The sequence below is a fragment of the Coregonus lavaretus genome (assembly GCF_964263955.1).
Source record: "Coregonus lavaretus genome assembly, chromosome: 32".
NCBI classification, from domain to species: domain Eukaryota; kingdom Metazoa; phylum Chordata; class Actinopteri; order Salmoniformes; family Salmonidae; genus Coregonus; species Coregonus lavaretus.
Genome location: NC_140019.1, coordinates 38,328,150 through 38,350,594, shown reverse-complemented (window position 1 = coordinate 38,350,594; position 22,445 = coordinate 38,328,150). Strand labels below are relative to the sequence as shown.

Genomic DNA, 22,445 nt, shown 5'->3' with positions numbered 1-22,445 from the left:
CTTCCTCTCTCTCTTCTCTCTCAAGTCTTTCTGGAGACTTCAAGGGGAAAAACACTGGAAAGGGTGTGAACCGATTTCTCATCCCAAAGTGCTTTAGGAGCTGACAGAATATGGGGCTTTTTCAACGCTCAAGTGCACTCAGTGGTGTTTATATTTGGTACTATTTGGCAACTATTCCCCTGTTAACTGACCTTAAATAATGTTCCTTAGAATTTTGGAATTTGAGCTCTGAAACTATAGCATACAGAGGGTGTTTGTCAGTTGCATAGCAGACTTGTTTTCTTTAACCACTAATGAAGCAGCATAAATTCAAACCATGAAATCAAGATTCCACAAGGAACTCCAACCAAAGACTTTGGCTTTAGGTGTAGAGAAATAATCTATGCTGAGCTTTGTACTGTGAAATAACATAAACAGTGACGTCTAACCTCAGGTATCCAAAAAAATCTAATGCGTGCAATATAGTAACATAAGGCTCTTCCTGTCTGTCTATCTGTTGTACTTTGGTCGTGTTAACACAGTTAAAGAGTAGAAACAGAGTAGAAACAGAGTAGATCTATCGGTAGAAGAAGAAAGAAGGCCTCCACACCTGGGGTTCGATCCCTGCCCTCTTGGCAGAGAAGGTGGGTCTGGGTGCCTGGACGCCCGACCGAGGAGAGGCCACTCTCTCCGGAGAGAAGGCAGAGACAGGAGAGGTGATCCTGGGGTCCCTCAGCTGTGGAGTCCCCCCGTGTTGTGGAGGATAGTAATCCCCACCTCCAATTCCTCCTGATGGGGGCTGAAGTGATGGGGACAGGGTAGGCCTGAAGCGGGGCAGGCTGTTGTAGTTGTGTGATGGAGGGTTGGAGGAGGGCACGGAGGCCTGCCTGGAGTAGGCCTCAGCTGAGACCAGGGGTTTGGGTGGTGGCGGGGCCCCCCGGGGCAGAGCGCTCAGCAGGGTGCCTGTAGAGTCCTGGACTGGGTTGAAGATGAACAGGGAGGAGTTGAGCTGGTAGGGCTGGTGCCTGGAGAGTTCCATCTCTATCTTGGTGCAGCCGTTCTCCAGGGGTGGTTCCTCGGGGACCGGGGCCGGGGTTGGAGCCTGCTGGCTGGGCCTCCTGTTCCCAGACTGAGGGGTCTGGAGGGTCTGGGTCAGCCTGGCGCTGAGGTCAGTGTTGTTAGCGATAGCTTTGACCCGGCCAGGCATATTAGATGGGTAGACCCAAGACGGCGGCAGAGACACGGTGGGAGACGGAGACCTCATCTGACCACCTCCACCACCGGAGACATTCTGATTCTCCACTACGTACTTCTGCATCCTGGACTGGCGTTTCGCGAACAGCTCGGCCCCCTTCCCTGATGCGTTGGTCAGGTTCTGCTCTGGCTGGTGCTGCCCTCTGGGCTCCCTGGTCCTGGAGCTCTTGAGACAGGAGGACCACTCCGGCACCTTGGCAGCCTCCGCCTTCACCTCCTCCCTCGCTAGGAAGTTAGAGGCCTCGGCCCCCAGAGCCAGCAGCTCCTCCTCTGGGGCTGGGTCGGGAACGGAGCGGAGGCCGTGCTTCTTCCTATCATCATTCCCCTGGACCAGGGAGAGGAGTTCAGGGTTGGGTGCCATGACATGCTTCTCCTTAAAGGTGAACATGGACTTCCTGGCTGTCGACGATCGTCTGATGGCCGCCGCCCCTTCCTCCAGGATGCCCGTTTTGATTGGCTGCTGCTGGTTCTGTTGGCCAATAGGCTGAGGGGTGAAGGGGACAAAGGTGTTGGGTCTAGGGGAGGTTGGAGGAGGGATGTATCGGGTGACAGGAGGGTTGGGGGGTAGATACTGGGGCACTGGGGCAGCTGTAGGAGGAGGGTTGTACTGGGGGACGGGTGTAGACCTAGGAAACATGACGGTAGACATGGGGGGAGGACTGGAGAGAGACTGGGAGGGAGGAGGAGGATGGATGGGGAAGGCTGGGAGAGGAGGCATGGGGTATGAGGGAGGAGGGGGAGGAGGAGAGAAGACTACAGGGCGAGTGGCGGTGAAAGGAGGCAGAGGGGGAGTGGAGTAGGAGGGAGCTGGGGGAAGGGTGGGGGTAGGATAGGAGGGGGCTGGGGGTATGTTGTTATCCATGACGGGACTCCTTGCCTCTGGGGACTTGGGCTGTACGGTGGGTGGGGAGAAGAAGGGTCTGGCTGTCCGGTTGACGATGGTGGGGGTCTGTCTGGACAGGGACATAGAAACTCGCCCGCCATTCTGGATCTCTCCAGCAGAGCCCTGGGTGCTGTGGAAGCCATTACGGGTCTCAGGGGGAGCTGGACCAGTGTTGTTGTCATTTACTGGTATAATCTCATCCTTTACTTCACCCTCAATATCCTCATATATCTCCTCTCTTTCTCTCTCTCCACTCCTCTCTTCCTCCTCCCCTTGTCTCTCGTTCACCGGCTGGAAGTGTCTCTCCTGTATCACTGTATCCACTTCCTCATAGATGTGCTCGTCACCTGGGTCCTCCATGATGTCACTTCCTGTGACCTCACTTCCAGAGGGTGGCGACCAGAGTGGTGGTTTTATCCCGATGCTGTTCTTCCAGTTCAGTTGTCCGTCTGTCTCTGTCCCCTCACTAGGACCCTCCTTCTCCTCCTCCCATGGCAGGTTGTTGTTCCTGGTATCTCCGTCTCTCTCCTCTCTCTCCACTTCCCTCGTTCTTTCCCCGCAGCTCTCTAGCGTGAAGGCGTTGACCCTCTTCTTGCGGCGGTTGAAGAGCTGGACGCCGCGGGAGTTGGAGCAGCCAGACGGGACGGTCAGCTGGGCTGCGATGATCTGTGACCTCACCCTCGCCTCCTTCAACTCCTTCTCTGATAGGCTGGCACTACGTGTCAGGTCTGGGGGGGGGGGGGGTAGAGGGGGGAAGAGAGGGAGGGAAAGTAAGTAAGAGAGAGGAGGGGGAGGAGGGGGAGAGAGGGATGCAGGAAGAGAGAGAAGGAGTGATAGAGTGATGGAGGAGGGGAGAGAGAGAGAAATCAAGATTGTTATTTGATGATAGCAACAAAAGCTTTGACAAATTCATTGAACTCATAACCCCAGAATTATGGAGGACTAAAAGTGCCACAATTAAATAAATAAATACACCATTAAATAATTACTTAAATGTGTCATTAATTAATTCAAATTAGAATTAAATACATAAATGTGTAATTAAATGTATCATTAATTAATTCAAATACCGATTCATTTTATGTAAAATACATATATAATTATTTCACTATTTACATTTACATTTCATGATCCTGCATTGCAGTGATTCATGAATTACTTAAAACTGTCAAACTGACCCATCAAAGTCAGTGGGCGGGGCTAACGCGAATCTAGTCTGATCCATTGCTTTGGTCTGAAGTAGAGTAAGCCAACCTGGATAGAGACAATGGAGGATCTCCGTGAACTTTCCAGGGAGTTGGTTAGAGACATTTTAAACTTAGCAGAGGATGTAGAAGCAGGACCTGCTGACATTATCCGGAATTGATTTGTCTTGGCTTGATGCAGAGGGTAACCAATCAGGCGTTAGGTTCCGCCTACCAACTTTTGATGGGTCAGTTTGACAGTTTTAAGTAATTCAGGAAGCACTCCAACGCAGGACCATGAAATGTAAATGTAAATAGTGAAATTATTATATATGTATTTTACATAAAATGAATCGGTATTTGAATTAATTAATGACACATTTAATAACACATTTATGTATTTAATTCTAATTTTAATTAATTAATGACACATTTAAGTAATTATTTAATGGTGTATTTATTTATTTAATTGTGGCACTTTTAGTCCTCCATACAGAATAGACTGGGGACGTGTGTTAGTTAGCTACCATCATTTTTTTCTCACCCATCTACACACAAAACCCCATAATGACAAAGTGAAAACATTTTTTTTTGAATTTCTTCAAATTCACTGAAAATGAAATACAGAAATAGCTCATTTACATAAGTATTCACACCGCTGAGTCAATACATGTTAGAATCACCTTTGGCAGTCTCTAAGATCTTTGCACACCTGGATCGTACAATATTTGCACATTATTCTTTTCAAAATTCTTCAAGCTCTGTCAAGTCCCGTGTAGCTCAGTTGGTAGAGCATGGCATTTGCAACGCCAGGGTTGTGGTTTCGATTCCCACGGGGGGCCAGTATGAAAAATGTATGCACTCACTAACTGTAAGTCGCTCTGGATAAGAGCGTCTGCTAAATGACTAAAATGTAAACGTAAGTCGGTTGTTGATCATTGCTAGACAGCCATTTTCAAGTCTTGCCATAGATTTTCAAGCCGATTTAAGTCAAAACTGTAACTAGGCCACTCAGGGACATTCAATGTCGTCTTGGTAAGCAACTCCAGTGTATATTCGGCCTTGTGTTTTAGGTTAATGTTCCGCTGAAAGGAGAATTTGTCTCCCAGTGTCTGTTAGAAAGCAGACTGAACCAGGTTTTCCTCTAGGATTTTGCCGCTGCTTAGCTCTATTCTGTTTTATTAAATCCTAAAATAAACTCCCTAGTCCTTGCCAATGACAAGCATACCCATAACATGATGCAGCCACCACCATGCTTGAAAATATGAAGAGTGGTACTCAGTGATGTGTTGTTTTTGCCCCAAACATAAGGCTTTGCATTCAGGACATAAAGTTAATTTCTTTACCACCTTTTTAGCAGTTTTACTTTAGTGCCTTGTTGCAAACAGGATGTATGTTTTGGAATATTTTTTATTCTGTTCAGGCTTCCTTCTTTTCACTCTGTCAATTAGGTTAGTATTGTGGAGTAACTACAATGTTGTTGATCGATCCTCAGTTTTCTCCTATCACAGCCATTCAACTCTGTAACTTCTTTACAATCACCATTGGCCTCATGATGAAACCTCTGAGCAGTTTCCTTCCTCTCCGGCAACTGAGTTAGGAAGGACGCCTGTATCTTTGTAGTGACTGGGTGTGTTGATACACCATCCAAAGTGTAATTAATAACGTCACCATGCTCAAAGAGACATTTAATGTCAGCTTTTTTTTATTTTTTTTAAATAGTTTTTTATCTACCAATAGGTGGCCTTCTTTGAGAGGCATTGGAAAACCTCCCTGGTCTTTGTGGTTTAATCTGTGTTTGAAATTCACTGCTCGACTGAGGGACCTTACAGATAATTGTATGTGTGGGGTACAGAGATGAGGAAGTCATTAAAAAATGACGTTAAACACTATTATTGCACACAGAGTGAGTCCATGCAACTTATTATGTGACTTGTTAAGCATTTTTTTACTCCTGAACTTATTTAGGCTTGCCATAACAAAGGGGTTGAATACTTATTGATTCAAGACATTTCAGCTTTTCATTTTTTATGAATGTGTAAAAGTTTAAAAAAAACATAATTCCACTTTGACATTATGGGGTATTGTGTGTAGGCCAGTGACACAAAATCTCAATTTAATTCATTTTAAATTCAGGCTTTAACACAATAAAATGTGGAAAAAGTCAAGCGGTGTGAATACATTCTGAAGGCATTGCAGCTGTACGATTTAAAAAGCCACATAATTGTTTCTGCTACATATGATTATTACCTGGTGCTGTACTGTGCAATCCCTCCAACCAATGTGGTGGGAGGGAGTTAGTTAGTTAGTTAGTTAGTTAGTTAGTTAGTTAGTTAGTTAGTGGACTGGTTTGGTGTTTCACTGTTCAGACTGGCACTGGTAAGACATAGCTCAGACTGGTCTGTGGACAGTTAAGAGAAAACGTTCAAATAAACACTTTCACAAAAGAGAACAAATATTACAGAACAGGCCTCAGGTCTTAGGTTTAAACGTTTACTGCAGTGGGCTAAATCAGCGTCACACAGAGAGAGTTTCTTAGTCGTCTTAAACAAATCTACTTTGAAACTAAAGTAAACACCTCGTGGTTACGGGCTTAGAAAATAAAAACACCTGTACCATGTCAGGTATAACGTTTAAATGTATTCGCTTTTGAGTTTGCATCCCAATATTACACTTTATATACATCACAGACGACTGAAATATAACAAAACTGTTTGACATAGAAACAGCGAATTTTCTGAGTTTTTTTTGTTGAAATAACATTCCACTCGTGAGGCCACTAGGTCATTTAATTTCAGGAAAGGGCTACAGTCAAAAACGTGATTTTTTTCCCCCACACTATGAGGTTGGATTAATATGGATAATTATGATAATGCCCTTTTAGTGTAAGACTGCCTGGAATTTCAGCCTGTTTTGATGGGATGGAGCTTTGGGCTTTCCATGGTGACATCACCATGATGTAAATTAGTTTATAGACCAATAAGGCTCTGTCGCCGCCGGCCGCGACCGGGAGACTCATGGGCGGCGCACAATTGGCCCAGCGTCGTCCAGGGTATGGGGAGGGAATGGCCGGCAGGGATGTAGCTCAGTTGATAGAGCATGGCGTTTGCAACGCCAGGGTTGTGGGTTCGATTCCCACGGGGGGGCCAGTATAAAAAATAAATAAATATGTATTCACTAACTGTAAGTTGCTCTGGATAAGAGCGTCTGCTAAATGACTAAAATGTAAAATGTAATAAGAAAGAGTTCCTAACCTCTCTGCCAATAAAAGCTAGTTTTCAGTTTTCCCCTCCCCACTCAGGCCACTCCCAGCCCCTACCCTGTTATGGTCGGAGTCCGCACCTTTGGGGGGGTACTGTCACGCCCTGACTCAGGGGACTCTTATATGTTGAGTCAGGGTGTGTATATTCTTTGTTGTGTATGTTCTATGTTGTACGATCTAGTATGTATGGTTCTATGTTGGCCGGTGTGGTTCCCAATCAGAGGCAGCTGTCGTTCGTTGTCTCTGATTGGGGATCATACTTAGGCAGCCTATTGGCACTAGTGGGTTGTGGGATCTTGTTCCGTGTGAGGTATGTTGTTTGTGTCTACCTTGGACTTCACGTTTCGTTTAGTTTGTCGTTGTGTTTATTCAGTATAATAAACATGTATGCATATCACGCTGCGCCTTGGTCCGTCCTGTCCTTCAACGAGCGTGACACTAGCAAAATTCTTGCTTGAGAAATTGGTCTTTGCTAAGAAGCTATTTTTGTTCCTTTTTGCCAATTTTATTGAAAACAAACACAGTAAGGTACTTAGACAATGTGATAAAAGAAACAACAGTGTTTCTGTTGAAAATGGAGGCTTGGTTTATTGTCTGAGTTTAAGAGCCCCGTTCAGAGCAGGAGAAAGTATTTCCTCTTTACCATCTGCACTGGTCCCTTGCCAAGCATTCCTCAGCAGCTGAGAAAATTCCCTGTCCACGTCCCATATGGCACCCTATTCCCTACATAGTGCACTACTTTTGACCAGGGCCCTATGGGGCACTGTATATAAGGAATAGGATAGGGAATAGGGTTCTATTTGGGACCAATGCCCTGCCTCATTCAGTCTCTGAGTCTCAGGCATGCCTTTATAATGTCTTCAAGGCTGTAGATCAACCCTTTATTAATCATAAACCATTTCAGCCACAGGTCTATGTACCTCTCCATTTCAGCCACAGGTCTATGTACCTCTCCATTTCAGCCACAGGTCTATGTACCTCTTCATTTCAGCCACAGGTCTATGTACCTCTCCATTTCAGCCACAGGTCTATGTACCTCTCCATTTCAGCCACAGGTCTATGTACCTCTCCATTTCAGCCACAGGTCTATGTACCTCTTCATTTCAGCCACAGGTCTATGTACCTCTCCATTTCAGCCACAGGTCTAAGGACCTCTTCATTTCAGCCACAGGTCTATGTACCCCTTCATTTCAGCCACAGGTCTATGTACCTCTCCATTTCAGCCACAGGTCTATGTACCTCTCCATTTCAGCCACAGCTAAATGTACCTCTCCATTTCAGCCACAGGTCTATGTACCTCTCCATTTCAGCCACAGGTCTATGTACCTCTCCATTTCAGCCACAGCTAAATGTACCTCTCCATTTCAGCCACAGGTCTATGTACCTCTCCATTTCAGCCACAGGTCTATATACCTCTCCATTTCAGCCACAGGTCTATGTACCTCTTCATTTCAGCCACAGGTCTATGTACCTCTCCATTTCAGCCACAGGTCTATGTACCTCTCCATTTCAGCCACAGGTCTATGTACCTCTCCATTTCAGCCACAGCTAAATGTACCTCTCCATTTCAGACACAGGTCTATGTACCTCTCCATTTCAGACACAGGTCTATGTACCTCTCCATTTCAGACACAGGTCTATGTACCTCTCCATCACCAGTATCCTGGAGGGAAGTTGGAAATGCCTTAAAATATCCCTCCTTGAGGCGTTTCATGCATTCACTGAATGGAATGTGAGGAAATCGCTACTGTGTGTGTGTTCTTCCGATCAATTGCTAGATAGCCAATCACAAACAAACCTCACTGACTATTGTAATTGCTAATCACGTATCTTTCGGTGATGCATACCCATACCATGACTATTCAGTTTTCCATCCTGAGCTCCTGGTTTTAGTAGGTGAATATCTCTACCTGTGCTTCTGACTGTGATTCACTGGAATACAGACCCAACTCTGCTTCTGTCCAGACACCATCACCATCACTGACTGTGATTCACTATTACAAACAACAACCCAGACACAGCTGGCACCGCAGCAAACCTTCAACCTCTCTCCACACCATGACCATCCAGACAGGTAAACCTTCAACCTCTCTCCACACCATGACCATCCAGACAGGTAAACCTTCAACCTCTCTCCACACCATGACCATCCAGACAGGTAAACCTTCAACCTCTCTCCACACCATGACCATCCAGACAGGTAAACCTTCAACCTCTCTCCACACCATGACCATCCAGACAGTAAACCTTCAACCTCTCTCCACACCATGACCATCCAGACAGGTAAACCTTCAACCTCTCTCCACACCATGACCATCCAGACAGGTAAACCTTCAACCTCTCTCCACACCATGACCATCCAGACAGGTAAACCTTCAACCTCTCTCCACACCATGACCATCCAGACAGTAAACCTTCAACCTCTCTCCACACCATGACCATCCAGACAGGTAAACCTTCAACCTCTCTCCACACCATGACCATCCAGACAGGTAAACCTTCAACCTCTCTCCACACCATGACCATCCAGACAGGTAAACCTTCAACCTCTCTCCACACCATGACCATCCAGACAGGCAAACCTTCAACCTCTCTCCACACCATGACCATCCAGACAGTAAACCTTCAACCTCTCTCCACACCATGACCATCCAGACAGGCAAACCTTCAACCTCTCTCCACACCATGACCATCCAGACAGGTAAACCTTCAACCTCTCTCCACACCATGACCATCCAGACAGTAAACGTTCAACCTCTCTCCACACCATGACCATCCAGACAGGCAAACCTTCAACCTCTCTCCACTCCATGACCATCCAGACAGGCAAGCCTTCAATTTCTCTCCACACCATGACCATCCAGACAGTAAACCTTCAACCTCTCCCCACACCATAACCATCCAGACAGGTAAACCTTCAATTTCTCTCCACACCGTGACCATCCAGACAGGTAAACCTTCAACCTCTCTCCACACCATGACCATCCAGACAGGTAAACCTTCAACCTCTCTCCACACCATGACCATCCAGACAGGCAAACCTTCAACCTCTCTCCACACCATGACCATCCAGACAGGCAAGCCTTCAATTTCTCTCCACACCATGACCATCCAGACAGGCAAACCTTCAACCTCTCTCCACACCATGACCATCCAGACAGGTAAACCTTCAACCTCTCCCCACACCATGACCATCCAGACAGGTAAACCTTCAACCTCTCTCCACACCATGACCATCCAGACAGGTAAACCTTCAATTTCTCTCCACACCATGACCATCCAGACAGGCAAACCTTCAACCTCTCTCCACACCATGACCATCCAGACAGTAAACGTTCAACCTCTCTCCACACCATGACCATCCAGACAGGTAAACCTTCAATTTCTCTCCACACCGTGACCATCCAGACAGGTAAACTTTCAACCTCTCTCCACACCATGACCATCCAGACAGGTAAACCTTCAACCTCTCTCCACACCATGACCATCCAGACAGGCAAGCCTTCAACCTCTCTCCACACCATGACCATCCAGACAGGTAAACTTCAACCTCTCTCCACACCATGACCATCCAGACAGGTAAACCTTCAACCTCTCTCCACACCATGGCCATCCAGACAGTATTCCTTCAACCTCTCTCCACACCATGACCATCCAGACAGGTAAACCTTCAACCTCTCTCCACACCATGACCATCCAGACAGTAAACCTTCAACCTCTCTCCACACCATGACCATCCAGAAAGGCAAGCCTTCAACCTCTCTCCACACCATGACCATCCAGACAGGTAAACCTTCAACCTCTCTCCACACCATGACCATCCAGACAGGTAAACCTTCAACCTCTCTCCACACCATGACCATCCAGACAGAGAAAACCTTCAACCTCTCTCCACACCATGACCATCCAGACAGTAAACCTTCAACCTCTCTCCACACCATGACCATCCAGACAGCTACTGTACATCGACTGATGGGAACCACAGTGTACGAGCCAATCACAACAACCCCTAAAGCAGCCAACCAGCTGGCTCCAAACTATGACTGGGACCACATTCCATATGGCACCCTATCCCCTACCTATAGTCCACTACTTTTGACCAGAGCCCTATGGAAAAGTAGTGCACTATATAGGGAATAGGGCGCCATTTGGGACACACTTCGCTTTCACCAGGGTGTTCATATTAAAGGCAGATTTTCCTGGCTCTGAGCATGTTTTACATTAAATAGCATGATGATCCCTTCAACTACAGTTTGCAGCCAGCCGACCAGACCAGGAATAATCTGCATCTGCATCTGGACCTTCATTAAATTAACCTACAAAGGGAGAGCACTTTTGTTTATTATCTACTTCACTTGCTTTGGCAATGTAAACATATGTTAACCATGCCAATAAAGCCCCTTAAAATGAAATTGAAATTCATTTGTGGGGGGGGGGGGGGGGGGGGGGAGACATGGAGAGAGAGAGAACGATATAGAGCGGGACGTAAGGGAGAGAGAGAGAGGGGGGCGCTCTGGTCAAAAGTAGTGCACTATGTAAGGAATAGGGCGCCATTTGGGACTCATTTCTACCTATTAGGTGACGCATAGTTGCGCAAACACACAAACCACCAATCATGAGCATTCTGATAATGAAATATTGACGACTAAAATAGTTACTTTGGAAGATAATCTCCTGACGTTTGTCTTATAGAACGGTAGGACACTGAGTTATATGTGCGCATTACAATTTAATAAATGGTCAGGATTAGGTATTGAATTGAATGACCGTTTCTGCCATGTTCTAAACGATCATACGAGACTATATTGTAGACTACACTTCGGACAGAAATCACAGATGTCATATGGCCATGAAATAACGTGGGATTCAATTTTCAGTACATTAAATTACCGCATCACATGGTGGAACATTCATCAAGCATGAATTCAACTGAGACTTTCAACCGATGGGCATTTACTAGAGCAAAAAATTACAATATGGAAAAGTCCATAAAACATCCATAATAAACGTTATTTCACCGCACAGACCTGGATAAATAAAGCAAACGCACATTTTAAGTTACAAAAAGGTTTAACTTCTCTCTAAAGCTCTCAAAACCAAAGGAAAACCTCAGCGTTTAGGGTGGAAAGACATTTACTGATACGTTTTCTGCTCCATGAGGAAGTTACAAAGTAACTTTCCCACTCCTTTTTTCAGTCTTTCCTTACCTTTTAAAATGTCAGAGACCTCTGCTCTTCAGTTGCCGTTCGACAAGCTTTTCCAATTTAACTGTATCTGCTTCCCCACACCCCCTTCTGTTGCTCTGCTCGACAGAGGATCGGATTTCGTTTTTGTTGCAAAAGCTGCTGGTCCCTACAGCACGCAGAGCACAGGCTCAACTCGCCTCCCATCCAGACCAGTGCACACACAAACTGACTGACTTCACATGGACTGTGGCGCAGACAGAGTAGAGTCGTGAGTTTGTCTAGTTCAAGAGCTTGGATTGCGCCATTATACAGTTGAGTAGACTATAACTGTAAAAAACGGTTAAATCCCCATGGATTGAAGAGGAATTAAAAAAGTGTATGGTTGAGAGGAATGAGGCAAAAGGAATGGCAAATAAGTCTGGCTGCACAACCGATTGGCAAACGTATTGCAAATTGAGAAATCATGTGACTAAACTGAATAAAAAGAATAAACGACACTATGAAACAAGGATAAATGACATAAAGAATGATAGTAAAAATATTTGGAGCACCTTAAATGACATGTTGGGGAAAAAGGCAAACTCAGCTCCATCATTAATTGAATCAGATGGCTCATTCATCACAAAACAAACTCATATTGCCAACTACTTTAATGATTTTGTCATTGGCAAGATTAGCAAACTTATGCATGACATGCCGGCAACAATTGCTGACACTACACATCCAAGTATATCTGACCAAATTATGAAAGACAAAGCATTGTAATTTTGAATTCCGTAAAGTGAGTGTGGAAGAGGTGAAAAAATTATTGTTGTCTATCAACAATGACAAACCACCGGGGTCTGACAACTTGGATGGACAATTACTGAGGATAATAGCGGGCGATATTGTCACTTCTATTTGCCATATTTTTTATTTAAGCCTACTAGAATGTGTGTGCCCCCAGGCTTGGAGGGAAGCAAAAGTCATTCCGCTACCTAAGAATAGTAAAGCCCCCTTTACTGGCTTAAATAGCCGACCAATTAGCCTGCTACCAACCCTTAGTAAGCTATTGGAAAAAATGGTGTTTGACCAGATACAATGCTATTTTACAGTAAACAAATTGACAACAAACTTTCAGCATGCTTATAGAGAAGGACATTCAACAAGCACAGCACTTACACAAATGACTGATGATTGGCTGAGAGAAATTGATGATAAAAAGATTGTGGGGCTGTTTTGTTAGACTTCAGTGTGGCTTTTGACATTATCGATCATAGTCTGCTGCTGGAAAAACGTATGTGTTATGGCTTTACTCCACCTGCTATATTGTGGATACAGAGTTACCTGTCTAACAGAACACAGAGGGTGTTCTTTAATGGAAGCCTCTCCAACATAATCCAGGTAGAATCAAGAATTCCCCAGGGCAGCTGTCTAGGCCCATTATTTTTTCAATCTTTACTAATGACATGCCACTGGCTTTGAGTATGCGGATGACTCAACACTATCCACGTCAGCTACCACAGTGACTGAAATGACTACAATACTTAACAAATAGTTCCAGTTAGTTTCAGAGTGGGTGGCAAGGAACAAGTTAGTCTTAAATATTTCTAAAACTAAAAGCATTGTATTTGGGACAAATCATTTACTAAACCCTAAACCTCAACTAAATCTTGTAATAAATAATGTGGAAATTGAGCACGTTGAGGTGACTAAACTGCTTGGAGTAACCCTGGATTGTAAACTGTCATGGTCAAAACATATTGATACAACAGTAGCTAAGATGGGGAGAAGTCTGTCCATAATAAAGCGCTGCTCTACCTTCTTAACAGCACTATCAACAAGGCAGGTCCTACAGGCTCTAGTTTTGTCACACCTGGACTACTGTTCAGTCGTGTGGTCAGGTGCCACAAAAAAGGACTTAGGAAAATTGCTATTGGCTCAGAGCAGGGCAGCACGGCTGGCCCTGGGATGTACACAGAGAGCTAACATGAATAATATGCATGTCAATCTCTCCAGGCTCAAAGTGGAGGAGAGATTGACTTCATCACTGCTTGTATTTATGAGAGTTATTGACATGTTGAATGCACCGAGCTGTCTGTTTGAACTACTGGCACACAGCTTGGACACCCATGCATACCCCATAAGACATGCCACCAGAGGTCTCTTCACAGTCCCCAAGTCCAGAACAGACTATGGGAGGTGCACAGTACTACATAGAGCCATGACTACATGGAACTCTATTCCACATCAGGTAATTGATACAAGTTGTAAAATTAGATTTAGAAAACAGATACAAAACACCTTATGGAACAGCGGGGACTGTGAAGCAACACAAACACAGGCACAGACACATGCATACACACACACTATAACATACGCACTATACACACACGTACATATTGATTTTGTACTGTAGATATGTGGTAGTGGTGGAGTAGGGGCCTGAGGGCACACAGTGTGTTGTGAAATCTGTGAATGTATTGTAATATTTTTAAAATTGTATGAACTGCCTTAATTTTGCTGGACCCCAGGAAGAGTATTAGGGATCCATAATAAATACAAATACAAATACAAATAACTTGCAGATGATTTTACATTTCCAAAGCAACTGTGTCTTTCAGATGGAATAAATAAAACACTCAGAACGAGAGTGAAACCAGAGAGATAAACACAGAAATCCCCTTGAACACCAGTGAGGTGTAGACATCATATGGGAGTTGATACAATCTGCCAAACTTTAACCTTGTTTGGAAATATGTAAACTTGTGCATAAATATTCATTTATTTGTGTTTGTGGAGGGGAAGAACTGAGTGCAGAAGACACATGACAAGTCATGTTAAATCTCTATATGAATCAATATGCTACAAAAACATCTCTACATGAATCTATATGCTACAGAAAATTAAAAATCTGCTCTCATAATCATTCATTAACTGTGGAAACATGATCATTTCAAAAGTTCATTCGCTGCCGACCACTCTCCTGTAATGTCATCTGAAATATGTAAGGTCTGATCCTAAATCAGTCTCGGCTGTTTGTCTTTGAGTTAGACCAGGTACCAGAGGGTTAATACCATGTTGAGTTAGACCAGGTACCAGAGGGTTAATACCATGTTGAGTTAGACCAGGTACCAGAGGGTTAATACCATGTTGAGTTAGACCAGGAACCAGAGGGTTAATACCATGTTGAGTTAGACCAGGTACCAGAGGAGGGTTAATACCATGTTGAGTTAGAAAAGGTACCAGAGGAGGGTTAATACCATGTTGAGTTAGACCAGGAACCAGAGGGTTAATACCATGTTGAGTTAGACCAGGTACCAGAGGAGGGTTAATACCATGTTGAGTTAGACCAGGTACCAGAGGAGGGTTAATACCATGTTGAGTTAGACCAGGTACCAGAGGAGGGTTAATACCATGTTGAGTTAGACCAGGTACCAGAGGAGGGTTAATACCATGTTGAGTTATACCAGGTACCAGAGGAGGGTTAATACCATGTTGAGTTATACCAGGTACCAGAGGAGGGTTAATACCATGTTGAGTTAGACCAGGTACCAGAGGAGGGTTAATACCATGTTGAGTTAGACCAGGTACCAGAGGAGGGTTAATACCATGTTGAGTTAGACCAGGTACCAGAGGAGGGTTAATACCATGTTGAGTTAGACCAGGTACCAGAGGAGGGTTAATACCATGTTGAGTTAGACCAGGTACCAGAGGGTTAATACCATGTTGAGTTAGACCAGGTACCAGAGGAGGGTTAATACCATGTTGAGTTAGACCAGGTACCAGAGGAGGGTTAATACCATGTTGAGTTAGACCAGGTACCAGAGGAGGGTTAATACCATGTTGAGTTAGACCAGGTACCAGAGGAGGGTTAATACCATGTTGAGTTAGACCAGGGACCAGAGGAGGGTTAATACCATGTTGAGTTAGACCAGGTACCAGAGGAGGGTGAATACCATGTTGAGTTAGACCAGGTACCAGAGGGTTAATACCATGTTGAGTTAGACCAGGTACCAGAGAAGGGTTAATACCATGTTGAGTTAGACCAGGTACCAGAGGAGGGTTAATACCATGTTGAGTTAGACCAGGTACCAGAGGAGGGTTAATACCATGTTGAGTTAGACCAGGTACCAGAGTAGGGTTAATACCATGTTGAGTTAGACCAGGTACCAGAGGAGGGTTAATACCATGTTGAGTTAGACCAGGTACCAGAGGAGGGTTAATACCATGTTGAGTTAGACCAGGTACCAGAGGGTTAATACCATGTTGAGTTAGACCAGGTACCAGAGGGTTAATACCATGTTGAGTTAGACCAGGTACCAGAGGAGGGTTAATACCATGTTTACATTTACATTTACATTTTAGTCATTTAGCAGACGCTCTTATCCAGAGCGACTTACAGGAGCAATTAGGGTTAAGTACCTTGCTCAAGGGCACATCAACAGATTTTTCACCTAGTCGGCTCGGAGATTAGAACCAGCGACCTTTCGGTTACTGGCACAACGAGGGTTAATACCATGTTGAGTTAGACCAGGTACCAGAGGAGGGTTAATACCATGTTGAGTTAGACCAGGTACCAGAGGAGGGTTAATACCATGTTGAGTTAGACCAGGTACCAGAGGAGGGTTAATACCATGTTGAGTTAGACCAGGTACCAGAGGAGGGTTAATACCATGTTGAGTTAGACCAGGTACCAGAGGAGGGTTAATACCATGTTGAGTTAGACCAGGTACCAGAGGAGGGTTAATACCATGTTGAGTTAGACCAGGTACCAGAGGGTTAATACCATGTTGAGTTAGACCAGGTACCAGAGGAGGGTTAATACCATGTTGAGTTAGACCAGGTACCAGAGGAGGGTTAATACCATGTTGAGTTAGACCAGGTACCAGAGGAGGGTTAATACCATGTTGAGTTAGACCAGGTACCAGAGGAGGGTTAATACCATGTTGAGTTAGACCAGGTACCAGAGGGTTAATACCATGTTGAGTTAGACCAGGTACCAGAGGAGGGTTAATACCATGTTGAGTTAGACCAGGTACCAGAGGAGGGTTAATACCATGTTGAGTTAGACCAGGTACCAGAGGAGGGTTAATACCATGTTGAGTTAGACCAGGTACCAGAGGAGGGTTAATACCATGTTGAGTTAGACCAGGTACCAGAGGAGGGTTAATACCATGTTGAGTTAGACCAGGTACCAGAGGAGGGTTAATACCATGTTGAGTTAGACCAGGTACCAGAGGAGGGTTAATACCATGTTGAGTTAGACCAGGTATACTTTTGTCGTGGCAAAAGGACTAAATCATCATCATATTACAGGACATGTCTCTCCTTTTCTGACATGACTGGTTTTATTCCCGCTACACAACTAATACTAGGCTACCATTTAAGCCATCGCTCATTCAATAGCCAACCTTGCTTGAAAGTAAATAAACCGGTAGCCTGTTTAATGTATTTGACAGTATGGGTATAAGATGCAGTATTTCTGTGTGATAGGAGCTCAACATCATATGATAGGAGCTCAACATCATGTGATAGGAGCTCAACATCATGTGATCAGAGTTCAACATCATGTGATAGGAGCTCAACATCATGTGATCAGAGTTCAACATCATGTGATAGGAGCTCAACATCATGTGATCAGAGTTCAACATCATGTGATAGGAGCTCAACATCATGTGATCAGAGTTCAACATCATGTGATAGGAGCTCAACATCATATGATAGGAGCTCAACATCATATGATAGGAGCTCAACATCATGTGATAGGAGCTCAACATCATATCATAGGAGCTCAACATCATATGATAGAAGCTCAACATCATGTGATAGGAGCTCAACATCATGTGATAGGAGCTCATCATCATGGGATAGGAGCTCAACATCATGGGATAGGAGCTCAACATCATACGATAGGAGCTCAACATCATACGATAGGAGCTCAACATCATATCATAGGAGCTCAACATCATGTGATAGGAGCTCAACATCATGTGATAGGAGCTCATCATCATGGGATAGGAGCTCAACATCATGTGATAGGAGCTCAACATCATAGTCTATTTAATCTCAGGAGCCTATACCAAGACAGGAGATTGAAACACAATCATTGATAAACAAAATCTTGAACAACAATTCATATTATCCATAGAAGTGTGCTGCCCCTAGGGTTGGACACATATGAATGGGGACTCAACCCCTCTCCAAATCCCACTGGAAAACACAACTGAACACAGGGTTAAAACTCTGCTCTGACACTGTCAGATAGCTGGATGTTGTTTGCCTGTACTCTATGCGTTGTGTTTATTCTCCGATTAGGTGAACTATAGACTTCCATTGAACAACTGCATGTATTAACTATAGTTTGTTACAGAGTTTATTAAGCCTACGACGTTTTCTGTTGTGTTTCTCCATTACTGCACAGCAATGTCTTGTAAGACCTGTAATTAGCTCATCTGTTCTGACGATGTTAGGATCACTGCTTCAGCTCAGTATAGTAGGCTAATCTGTATCCTTGTTGTGTACGAACACACACACACACACACACACACACACACACACACACACACACACACACACACACACACACACACACACACACTCACACACTTTAACGAGTTCACAATGTTTTTCCTTCATCACTGACGTGTTTATCCTTCTCTTTCATTCATATTATCACTCTCTCATTCATTTTTTTAAAGTAACAACTCCAACTCTGCTTCCCTCTCACAGGCCCCGTGTAGCTCAGTTGGTAGAGCATGGCGTTTGCAACGGCAGGGTTTGTGGGTTCGATTCCCACAGGGGGCCAGTATGAAAAAAATAAAATAATGTATGCACTCACTAACTGTAAGTCGCTCTGGATAAGAGCGTCTGCTAAATGAATAAAATGTAAAAATATACTATGGCAGGATAATGATAATGATCTGGACAGAACTTATTATGAAGTCTTTCCCAACAACTTTTCCCTCAACTTAGTCCATTAGACTGGTACTGGGCACAGAGCCTTTCTGAGATTGCCCTTTAGGTTGGGGTGCAGGATTGCCTTTCCATCTTAGAGCAGTCCAGTTTCTGTGTGTGTATGTGTTTGTGTTTGTGTGCGTGTGCGTGTGTGTGTGTGTTTGTGTGTGCGTGTGCGTGTGCGTTTGTGTGCGTGTGCGTGTATGTGTTTGTGCTTGTGTGCGTGTGCGTGTGTGCGTGTGTTTGTATGTCAGTGTACCCCCGTCTGCGTTTTTACGGCAGGGAAACAGATGTTTCATAGAGCGTTTAACCACCTCTGATGTAACGTGGAGCATAATGTCTCTAACCCAGAAGTAATTCGATCAGCTGCGTGATTAGCGTGTGATTAGCGTGTGATTAGCGTGTGTTAGATATTGAGAGTCTTCGCCTTCACAAAAGGTGTCAAAGCTGGATTTACTATTTGCCTTCTGCTCTGATTCTGTTCTAAGCTGGATTTACTATTTGCCTTCTGCTCTGATTCTGTTCTAAGCTGGATTTACTATTTGCCTTCTGCTCTGATTCTGTTCTAAGCTGGATTTACTATTTGCCTTCTGCTCTGATTCTGTTCTAAGCTGGATTTACTATTTGCCTTCTGCTCTGATTCTGTTCTAAGCTGGATTTACTATTTGCCTTCTGCTCTGATTCTGTTCTATGCTGGATTTACTATTTGCCTTCTGCTCTGATTCTGTTCTAAGCTGGATTTACTATTTGCCTACTGCTCTGATTCTGTTCTAAGCTGGATTTACTATTTGCCTTCTGCTCTGATTCTGTTCTAAGCTGGATTTACTATTTGCCTTCTGCTCTGATTCTGTTCTAAGCTGGATTTACTATTTGCCTACTGCTCTGATTCTGTTCTAAGCTGGATTTACTATTTGCCTTCTGCTCTGATTCTGTTCTAAGCTGGATTTACTATTTGCCTTCTGCTCTGATTCTGTTCTAAGCTGGATTTACTATTTGCCTTCTGCTCTGATTCTGTTCTAAGCTGGATTTACTATTTGCCTTCTGCTCTGATTCTGTTCTAAGCTGGATTTACTATTTGCCTTCTGCTCTGATTCTGTTCTAAGCTGGATTTACTATTTGCCTTCTGCTCTGATTCTGTTCTAAGCTGGATTTACTATTTGCCTTCTGCTCTGATTCTGTTCTAAGCTGGATTTACTATTTGCCTTCTGCTCTGATTCTGTTCTAAGCTGGATTTACTATTTGCCTTCTGCTCTGATTCTGTTCTAAGCTGGATTTACTATTTGCCTTCTGCTCTGATTCTGTTCTAAGCTGGATTTACTATTTGCCTACTGCTCTGATTCTGTTCTAAGCTGGATTTACTATTTGCCTTCTGCTCTGATTCTGTTCTAAGCTGGATTTACTATTTGCCTACTGCTCTGATTCTGTTCTAAGCTGGATTTACTATTTGCCTTCTGCTCTGATTCTGTTCTCATTGATTTTTCAACTCTAAAATTACTCATATCCAAATAGGGAATACAGCAAGATGAATTGAAGCTCTATTGCAAATAATCGAAATATGACTCTGTATATGACTCTGTATATGACTCAGTATATGCCTCTGTATATGACTCTGAATATGACTCTGTATATGACTCTGTATATGACTCTGAATATGACTCTGTATATGACTCAGTATATGCCTCTGTATAATACTCTGTATATGACTGTATATGACTCTGTATATGACTGTATATGACTCTGTCATCACTTCAAAACAATTAACTGAAACTGGCTGTTTTGTCCTTGATTTCAGTCACTTTCAACTACTGCATCTCAGAGTCACATCGCTGTAGCTCCATCCTGTTCCACATTCCCTCCTGCTGTTGCACTGTAGCAGGTAGGTTATCCGAAAATAAACCAGACTAACTACAGACTAACTAGAAACCAAAGCCATGTAAACAGTTTAAACATCAAAACTTACTGGTTTTCCGAGCCAGCTGATTGGTGGAGGTCGATGTCACCTGTCTTTTGATCTCTCTGTAGTCCCGCCTCTCCCAAGATGCATCGCTCTCTCTGTTGCCAGTGTCCACGTCCCTGTCCTGCCCCCCATGAAGGGGCTTCCTCCCCCCACCTGGGCTCCAGCTTAGCCCCCTCCTCACAGACATATGACCACTCTCCGTCTCCATCTCTACCCACAGGACGGTGCCTCGATCTGGGGGAGCTTTGCTGCTCTCCTGGGGAGTTCTGGAGCCCCTCTGGTTCTCCTCTGGTTTGCTCCACAGTTTTCTGTCTCTTCTTCTACCCAGTACCGTCTGCAGCCCTCTTCCCTGGCTTGGTCTGTGTGTCAGTTTGAGGATCACCGTTTGGGGAGCGTTTAGAGCGAGTGGAGCAAAAAAAAAGTGAATCACCAGTGGGGATAAGGAGAATCTTAGCTGTCCATGTTTCTTCTCATGCTGCTGGACATTTCTTTATTCTGCAGTAATCCTCCTTAAGGTTTCCTTTTAGTCCTGTAGCTAGCTAGCAGGGAGGGAGGCTGACGGACAGGAGAGGTGTACCGTTCCTCTGGTTCTGACGCAGTGTTACTACCCAGTATTACTCAGGACCTACCAGTAACAGTATCAGGGACCTCCCGGGAGACATCTAAAGCAGGCTGGGAGTTCCACAGACACAGAGCACACTGGATCAGTTCCCATGGACCACAGCCAAGAAGCTTTCACAATAACCATGTGCTTTACTGCAAATCTCCAGCTGAAGGAGAAAGGCTGAGAAACCATCAAACTTTTCTATTTGTGTTTGTGTCTGTCTTCCCTCCCTCTCAATCTTTCTCTTTCTTTCTCCAAAACCCAGACGTTTCTTTTCTCTTCCTCCCCCCTTTCTTTCTTTCAATCTTTCTTTATTTTCTTTCTTAGTCCGGCCACCAAAACATGCCTGTTGACTGCAATGAAATCACCTCCCTGACAGATTATTTTTCTTGTGCAGAAAGCAGCTCTTTATCTTGGAAGACCACAATGCCGAGGAGGGGGGCGACCGGGGTGTCCGTGTTTCAAAGCTTCCTGCCGTTTTGGTTCGGACTGAGTGAGAAACAGCATTTCACTCTAGAAAGGTCACTCCTAAGAGCAGTCAGGATTCGCCGAGCGCCGCTGGACGATATTTCAACTGTATCTTTCGTATCTCATCCAGATGGCGTTCCTGTGTGAGAGTCACATACATTAAAGTATATTCACTAAAGCCCAGAAAACCTTCTATAAACAGAATCATTTATATCTCCCTAGGAGTTGGACTTTTAATCATGCAGGAGTCCAGCTGGGAGTCACGTTTTAGTCCTGATGGGATGTTGCTTTGGATTAGATGCAGAGATATACAGTATGTTCCCATTATATCCGTACATTACCATTATATCCGTACATTAACATTATATCATACATGAACATTATATCCATACATTACCATTATATCCATACATTACCATTATATCCGTACATTAACATTATATCATACATGAACATTATATCCATACATTACCATTATATCCGTACATTACCATTATATCCGTACATTACCATTATATCCATACATTACCATTATATCCATACATTACCATTATATCCGTACATTATCATTAGAGCTGAGGCTCAGGCAGCAGAGTTCAGTTGGTTTATTTAGGTTGTTTCGTAGGAGATGACAATGTCTATGTTAAGGGAAGTTAGTTGTTTATCCAGTCTGGGTGATACTTCAACTCTTAGTCTGGGTGATCTGTCTCCAGTCCCTATTGAAGGAGTGTG

At 44.1% G+C, this 22,445-nt stretch overlaps 1 protein-coding gene across 1 annotated transcript in view; it reads right to left on the bottom strand.

The window, feature by feature from the left end:
* Positions 1 to 22,445, bottom strand: part of LOC311107830 (uncharacterized protein) — a 33,886-nt gene that overhangs the window by 11,318 nt on the left and 123 nt on the right. Inside the window, exons 1-3 of the mRNA XM_084150394.1 lie at positions 22,276 to 22,445; positions 20,645 to 21,852; positions 590 to 2,844 (exon numbers count right to left, since the gene is read on the bottom strand). The exon at positions 22,276 to 22,445 is cut by the window's right edge and continues 123 nt beyond it. Of these exons, the coding sequence (XP_084006520.1) occupies positions 590 to 2,844; positions 20,645 to 20,849 (2,460 nt within the window). The 5' untranslated portion in view covers positions 20,850 to 21,852; positions 22,276 to 22,445. The remainder of the gene's footprint in view (positions 1 to 589; positions 2,845 to 20,644; positions 21,853 to 22,275) is intronic.